Source organism: Bubalus bubalis, chromosome 19 (assembly GCF_019923935.1).
Source record: "Bubalus bubalis isolate 160015118507 breed Murrah chromosome 19, NDDB_SH_1, whole genome shotgun sequence".
Taxonomy (NCBI): Eukaryota; Metazoa; Chordata; class Mammalia; order Artiodactyla; family Bovidae; genus Bubalus; species Bubalus bubalis.
In genome coordinates, this window is record NC_059175.1 from 33,310,009 (window position 1) to 33,318,417 (window position 8,409).

The following is an 8,409-nucleotide window of genomic DNA, read 5'->3' on the forward strand; positions in this document are numbered from 1 at the left end:
AGAAGGAGCCTGGTGGGCTACAGTCCATGGGGTTGCAAGGAACTGGACCCAACTGAGCATGCATGGACACAAGTAGAGTTTTAAAATAATTATTTAGTAACCCACACCCCATGGTTACACATGGGGTAACCATGTGTGTTAATTTCAGAAATTAAGTGAAAATCCAAATAAATTGCTGAAGTAGTGGCTCTTGTGTTGAAGAATCCGTGACCCTAACAGAATGTCAGTCCTCTTGTCTGGGGTCTCCTACCCTATTCCAGATACACATAGAACAGTTTTTGAGATTAAGAGACCTTATTTCAAAATAGGTGAAGAAGCACAAGCAGATAATATTAGAATCTGTCATCAGAGGCCTCTATCACCTGGCCCGCACTGAGGTCGTCTGTGAAAGCTTGAAGGCTCTAAAAAAGATCCTGGATCTGCTCACAGACAGAGACGTGAGCTTCTACTTCAAAGAAATAGTGCTGCAAACAAGAACCTTCTTTGAAGATGTAAGTGAACCTGTTCAGGAATGTTCCCTCCCCAGAAGTGAGTGAACAGAAAGAGGTTCAGGCGGTGCTTGCAGCAGACCAGTTTGGTGTCCATCTGCCGTACCCACTTATACTCCCTTTCGTAGCTTTCCTCTCTTGTCCATCTTGCTTCCTGGGCTCACCTCCCATGTAAATCCCTTACACTTAAATCCTTACCTCAACGTTTGCTGTTGGGGGAACACAGATAATGACAGTACTCATTACAGGGCTAGATGTCGATGCCGCCAACACTATCTTTTCCACGTGCACGATTTCAAAGACTTAAAATGCTTGCGTAGTTCATTTCACCCAGGAGTCATTAAACTGCCCCATGGCTCATGGGCCAAATTCGACCCAGAACATCTTTTTGCAAATGTAGTGCTAATGGAACACAGCCGTGCTCATTGGTTACATATTATCTATGGCAGCCTTTACACTTCATCTGCAGAGCTGATTAGTTGTTACAGAAACCATGTGTCCTGCAGAGTCTAAATTATTCAGCGTTTGGTCTTTTAAGGAAAAATTTTGTCAACCCCTGATGTGGTTTACAGCCCTCATTTCAGAAAAGATTAGTCAATGATCCTAGGCAAAGGATGGTCATTTTTCTTTATACCTTCTGGGAAACTAGATTTTATTATTTCTTCTTGGTTTATTCACTGTCATTAATATAAAAATCTATTTCACATCTAACATAAACCTATTTTTTATCATCTAAACCTGTCTGCTCCTGTTGTGTGATTGGAGGAGATGGAAACTCTTGGCTGGCTCCTCAAGTGCATCCTTCTTAAACATTAAGGCTTTATTAAATTACCTGTTCACCTGATAGTCTCCAGAATGAAAAGTCTTTATTTCCTTCATTATTCACCATAAACCTAATTTTTTAGCTCCTTATATTTTACAAGCCAGTGACTGGGTTGTATCTCTAAATGAAGCCTGAGAAGTATTGAATAGAATCTGAAGAAAAATCACCTCTCAAGTCCAATTTTTTCCTATTTATTCACTCCAGTTTTTTTTTTAATCTTACCCTTTCTTCCTGACTCTTCAGAGGTTTATTAACCACCCCGACCTCCAGATTTCAGTTTGTAATACATGCCCTCAGTCCATAGTCCACCAGTTTTGTGTGTTTCCATTTCTTTTGTGTGAGTCTAAACCTGACCTTTGAAAGCAGCTTTCTGCTGGTATTAGTGTTACTTTCTCCAATGTATTAGTGTTACTTTTCATTCTCATTTTGTACTCAAAAAATACTTCATGGGCTTTCATTCAACTCAGTATCTTCTTTAAAATAACAAAGATGTTCTTTTCTTCACTACACAGATTTGAAACAATCTTTAACAAAGAGCTGAAGTCAGCCCGAGAGAGACCCACCTGTTAGGTTTCCTGGACTGTTGTTGATTCAGTGATAGTAACACTCTTGGATCTGAGCCTTCAATAATCACAAGTCTGTCTACAAGTTTTATGGTCAAAAGAATGTTTCTCAGTTTTACTGCAAAAGAAAAAAATCTAAAGTCTTTCTGGTTGTTAGGTTAGAACTTTTTCCTTTCTAGTAGGTATCAACCTCATCAAATTTGCATAAAATTTGACAAAAATTGAGTCTTAATAACGACATGTTCTTTACAGTCCTGTAATGCTCTTTTGGGGGCTTCCCAGGTGGTGCTAGTGGTAAAGAATCTGCCTGCCAATGTAGTAGACTTAAGAGATGCAGGTTCGATCCCTGGGCTGGGAAAATCCCCTGGAGGACGGCATGGCAACCCACTCCAGTATTGTCGACTGGAGAATCCCATAGACAGAAAAGCCTGGTGGGCTACTGTCCATAAGATGGTGAAGAGTTGGACACAACTAAATGCACGCAATTCTCTCTTTCTGCAAATAAATTATGATACTTTGCCCCTATATTTTTCTATAGGTAAAACATACAATTCTGTAATCTCCAAATTCTCTCTTTCTTTTCTTCACTATTCAAATACTTTCTTGAAAATCCAGAAATATGGTGACACTTTGAAAAAATTGTAGAAAATACAGCTGCTGTCCCATGCTCCAGGCCCTGCTCACTATTTCCCATACCAGCACCCAACGCTCACATCACTCTCTATAACAGGAAATTAAACTTTAATACTTCTCCCAGCACCCAAGACACTTCTAGGCTTCTCTTTTCTGCTTTCTCATCCTCCCAATTGGTTAATTCCTCCTCGACCTATCTTTAGGTCTTTGATTTTTAAAAATTCAAATTGTTTCTTTTTTTTTTTAAGAAAATAACTCTCTAGCTTTTGGATACTTTGTCATTGGGTTGCTTCTCTTTCTAAAAGGAGATCTTTTTAAAATATACCTTGACCTTACTTCTAGTACATTTAAAGAACATGTCTACTTCCATTTCCATTCTACAAGGTCACATCTCATGTATTTAACTTTTCTAGCCTTTTCCCAACAAGCCATCTTTATTTTTTTATGGTAGATCTTTATCAGCGTCCTTTTTCATAACGTTGTTGTTTATATGCCCACTTCTCACACACATTTTATTTTGCCATCAAAGTTAATTCTTCTGTCTTCTTCCCCTCGTGTCCATGGGAATGCTTTTTTATTGGTTCTTGTTTGTTGCTAATCTAAATAATACTGTTACCTGGAATGACCTTTCCCCTCATCCCTCTGCCTTCCTATAGGCATTTTAGACTAGTTTTCTGGATACCCAACTCCCTCAAGAAAAAGAAAGAAAAAAGAAAACCTCAAGAAAATTCATCAGAGTTTGTTAGAACTCTAAACCATATCAACAAAGTGTCTGAGATAATAGAAGGCCATCTTTCTCCGCCACCTGTTGAGGTCGCATAAATCTTTTGCCTTTTAAAAAGCATTGCCAACCATCCTGGACAGTAAGCAAGGGAGCTCCATAACTTCATATATAAAACAGTGAGGCTAAGCACTTTCTTGTTTATCCTCTCTCTCTCTCTCTCTCTGAGACCCAAAGCTCAAATTTCTGAGCTTTCTGTAATCCCTTTGGAAAGTGTATGGGATCTTGGAGAAGCGTCCTAGACCTTGAGCAGTTTAGATCAGAGGCCCCATAACTCCAGGCTAATGATGCAATCAGACTAATATGTATAAAATACAGAATAAACAAGAACCCTCCCTGGCCTTCTCCCACCAGCATTCCCTGTTTATTATTCCTGTGGTCATATTTCCTCATTAGTTCCTCAAAGTCAGAAACCAAGTCTCCAGCTCTAAACTCGGGTTGCGTGGGTGGAGAGATACTGGGAAAGGAAGGGCATTCTTGAAACACACAGGGGCTGTGACAAGCGAGCTCCAGCGCCTGGACTCCAGCCTCCTTTACTGAATGGGAAGGGGCATAGTGGGCTGGGGGGTTTCCAGCTGGGAATGGCCGTGTCGGGGACTCACCCAAGACATGCATCTGTCATCACAGGAGCAGGATGATGTGAGGCTGACTGCCATCCTCTTATTTGAGAATCTGGCATCCCTAACAGGAAGAAGGTGGAAGATTTTTTTTGCTGAAGAAATAAAAAAGAGCATGATTTCATTCCTTCTCCACCTCTGGGACCCCAATCCCAAGATTGGAACTGTAAGTGGCCCTTGCAGAGACAGCTGCACCTCTTCCTCTGCCCGTAGCCAAGAGGTGCCAGGAAGCCTGGTCTGGCTGAACCAGAAGCCATATCTGAAGACACCAGTCTCAAATGAACCTGAAAACCAGTTATCCCATCCTGGGTTCTTTTTTGGCCACCACTTCCTGAGTTTGCACTTCCATCTTTGAAACTGGGAAGGTGGTAGCACTGACTGTCCAGCCCTTGCATTAGTCTTTACTGCTCTTTTCCCAACATACCAATAAGCCTGCCTTCCCTTCTGGAAGCGGAACTAGCATTATGCACTGTGACACAGAAAACTCTGTTTTCCAGGCTTGCCGTGATGTCCTGATCATCTGCATTCCTTTTCTGGGCCTCCAGGAACTCTATGGGGTATTAGACCATCTCCTGGATGGTCAGGATCTACCAAGGGCCAGGGATTTCTACAGGCAGTTCTGCATGAAGCTGGTGAGTGTGCGATAGCTGCTGCTTCCAAAAATTCAGGCCAAGAGGCAAATCCCAGAAGGCAAAGCACATAGCAAAGAATCCCAGCTAGAGCCAGAACCATCTGGGAAGAACAGTGATACTGGATATCCTGCCACATCACCCTCTACTCTGTCCCCAAGTTCCAGCTGGAATCTGCTCTTGATTCCTGAAACATCTGTTGATTAGTCCTATAAGCTCCAGTGCCACCCTGATTAAATTTAGAATGAAATAGCCGTAAGACACCTTCCAATAGAACAACTAACGGCTGTATGCATGCTCACTGGTCTTTTGATGTCTGTTCGTGGAGCCTATAGGATGCTGAATTTCTTAAAGGGTCACTTCTTTTTTTTTTTTTTTTAATTTATTGAAGTATAGTTGATTTACAGGGTTGTGTTAATTTCCGCTCAACAGCCAAATAACTCAGTTATACATACTTATTCTTTTTCATGTTCTTTTCCATTCTGGTTTATCACAGGATATTGACTATAGTTCCCTGTGCTATACAGTAGGACCTTGATGTTTATCCGTTCTGTATATACTCATTTGCATCTGCTAATCCCAAACTCCCAGTCCTTCCCTTGCCCACCCATCCCTCCCACTTTCAGTTGCCCTCTTTGTAACACAAATCTCTTCCAGTCGAAGAGAAACCAAGAAATCCTATGGATCCTCCACACACACTCATTCACGTTCTTCAGCAGCAGCTGGGAGACCATCAGGAGTGCAGCCATCAAACTCACAGGTGAGGCCGCGTCCACTCTCTCCACTCTCAGGTCCGCTCCTTGCCATCCTGTTTTGCTTTGCCTGGAAGCTACCTGAGCATGAATGCTGGTATGATTGTGTGCTGTTGCTTCAGTCATATCTGACTCTTTGCAACCCTGTGGTCTGTAGCCTGCCAGGCTCCTCTGCCCATAGGCTTCTCCAGGCAAGAATACTGGAGTGGGTTGCCACGCCCTCCTCCAGGGGATCTTCCCCACAGGGAAGACAGGGATCAAACTCATGTCTCTTAGGTCTCCTGCATTGGCAGGTGGGTTCTTTACCACAAGTGCCACCTGGGAAGACCACTATGATTGGTATGACCAAAAAAAAAATAATAATAATAAGCCAGAAAATTCATTTTATGTGTTACAACATCTTCCCTCAAAAGAACCTGTTTTCTTTGCAAACTTACAGTAGCAGCTTCTGAATTCCCAACACTCATTCTCTTTCCATCAGACCATACTCCCTATTTGGGTCCTTCCTGCTTCTTCTGGTTCCAAGTCACTGTTCCCTCTTTTCCCCAGGTCTTTGATCCAAGCCTGCAGCCCCTGCCAAATTGTTTTCCTTTGTATCACCCATTAGCATAAACCATAGTCAGCCTTCTAAACTCAGTTCAAGCTGAGAGCTTTAGCAGCAACGTGATAACTAGTGAAAAGTGTATGGGGGCTTGGGGGCCAGCGGACCTCGGCTCTGTTTGGTGATTCTGGACAATTCACTTAATTTCACTCTTTGTTGTGAAATTTCACTCTGTGTCGCCTCTTTGTTTGATCTATAAAATAGTAAAGTAAGTGAATCACTGAGGATTAAGTCTTATCATGAAACCCATTCCATCTAATCAGGCCTACAATGAATAGGCCCACTGGGTTGGCCACCTTAAAGAAAGAAAGAAAGTGAAGTCGCTCAGTCGTATCTGACTCTTTGAGACTCCATGGACTGTAGCCTGCTGGACTCCTCCATCCATGGCATTTTCCAGGCAAGAATACTGGAGTGGGTTGCTATTTCCTTCTCCAGGGGATATTCCCGACCCAGGGATCGAACCTGCGTCTCTCACACTGCAGGCAGACTCTTTACTGTCTGAGCCACCAGAGAAGCCAGGACCCTAAGGATCCCTTATTGGATCCTATAGAGGATCCCCTTTTTGTTGTTGTTCAGTCATTAAAATGTGTCCAACTCTTTGTGAGCCCATGAACTGCAGCATGACAGACTTCCCTGTCCTTCACTATCTCCTGCAGTTTGCTCAAACTCATGTGCATTGAGTTGGTGATGCCACCCAACCATCTCATCCTCTGTCACCCCCTTCTCCTCCTGCCCTCAGTCTTTCCCAGCATCAGGGTCTTTTCCAATGAGTCAGCTGTTCACATCAGGTGGCCAAAGTATTGGAGCTTCAGCTTCAGCATCAGTCCTTCCAATGAATATTCAGGGTTGTTTTCCTTTAGGATTGACTGGTTTGATCTCCTTGCCATCCAAGAGACTTTCAAGAGTCTTCTTCAGCTCCACATTTCAATAGCATCAATTCTTCGGTGCTCAGCTTTCTTTATGGTCCAACTCTCACATTCGTACATGACTACTGGAAAAACCATAGCCCCCTAACTACGTTGTAAATTTTTGGAAGACAGGGGCCATATATGTTTAAAACCCTGACAACTCGCGCCACTCCCTTGGAGGAGATAGTGAGTTTTCCCTGTAACATGGTGGGCAAGCAACCGCTTCCAGTCACAGCACTCAAGACTCCATACACATCATCCTGGAGGTGCAAGGGGAGCCTAGCTTGTTCATTCACTATTCAGACCACTTAATTTCTGACCAGGTGCAGAGTCTGCCCTGACTTTTTGTGGCAAATTCCTCTATAGCAAATAGTAACTTTTCTTCCTGTTTATTTTAGATGCCATTGTTCTCAATTTGACCTACCAATATGTGGAGCTAGTAGACAGAGAACAGCTGACCACACGTGAGTACCAACCCTAGTTTCTGTCCAGAGCCCTGTTATATTCTTAGAGAAAGAGAAACTAAAGCCACTCCAAGTTCCACATCAGCTGTAAAATCATAGTGTACCCCATCATCAGTGGTCTCTGATGCTCCCCATATACTGGACTTTCTCCAGAGTGTAAGGTGACCCCCAGCTCCATCCCATTGCAGGCACCAATCCCAGCAGACTTCAAGTTTTCGATTGTTTGTAAACCTACTGGTCCCAAGGTCAGAGTCTTTTCTTACCTTATTTCAATGTAAAAATAGTTTCTAAATTTGTGTATCCAAATCCTAACCATTAGGGCAAAATGTGAGCCCAGAGACCTGAGACCCATGTAGCTCTGATCCTTAGTGGAGGCTTCCCTGCACTGCAAAGCTTGGGCTTTGGCTTTCTTCCCTCAGTGGACATTGCTCTTCTTCCCATTTCAGGGCTCCAAGCACTTCGACAGGACCCCTGTATCAGTGTCCAGAGAGCAGCTGAAGCTGCCACGCAGACCCTCCTGAGAAGGTGTAAAGAGATAAGTGTCCATCTGTAAACCATCAGGAAATAAACTGCTAGGCTTTTTCTATAACTGACTCCTGTCTTCATCTTCACAACTCACAAACTTGTAATATCTTGAGGAAAGAGGTGGTGCCCAGGGTGGGGATCTTGAGGTAGTGGTATATCCCTTACCCTCCAGACTCCCTGGTGGCTTCTGTTGGCAAAAACCACACTCACCAGTTCACATTAGGAACAACCTGTCATGTGAGTGGTGACAGCCACATGGCCTTTGCACAGGACGGCCTTCAGTGGAAACTTACATCCCAACAGATACCAAAAAAATGAAAGAACGTCAAACAATTCTGCTGCCACTGAGAAGAGGACTACTGCTACTTTCCGCTCATAGCCCCTTTTCATATCTTTGCCAGTTTTGACTTGCTACTCAGGCTATTTTCTTTCTAAGAAACAGTCTTATGACAAACTTTAACCTGTCTGCTCTTCCTATGTAATTTATGTGTCGAGATTGTGCCCCAGGGACTTTTCTACAAAAGACCCTTCCTGACATTGTATTAAATCTCACTATCTCCTTTCCATGTTTATCCTAGAGCATTCCTCTCTTTGAATTGTGTGCATGCAAGTACATATGTGTTAC

The 8,409-nt window shown here is 43.0% G+C and overlaps 1 protein-coding gene across 1 annotated transcript in view; it reads left to right on the forward strand.

The window, feature by feature from the left end:
• Nucleotides 1-7,845, forward strand: part of MROH2B (maestro heat like repeat family member 2B) — a 77,043-nt gene extending 69,198 nt beyond the window's left edge. The window contains exons 37-42 of the mRNA XM_044932730.2: nucleotides 309-491; nucleotides 3,916-4,071; nucleotides 4,403-4,537; nucleotides 5,192-5,294; nucleotides 7,194-7,259; nucleotides 7,706-7,845. Coding sequence (XP_044788665.2) covers nucleotides 309-491; nucleotides 3,916-4,071; nucleotides 4,403-4,537; nucleotides 5,192-5,294; nucleotides 7,194-7,259; nucleotides 7,706-7,812 — 750 coding nt within the window. The 3' untranslated portion in view covers nucleotides 7,813-7,845. The remainder of the gene's footprint in view (nucleotides 1-308; nucleotides 492-3,915; nucleotides 4,072-4,402; nucleotides 4,538-5,191; nucleotides 5,295-7,193; nucleotides 7,260-7,705) is intronic.
• Nucleotides 7,846-8,409: the final 564 nt, after the last annotated feature.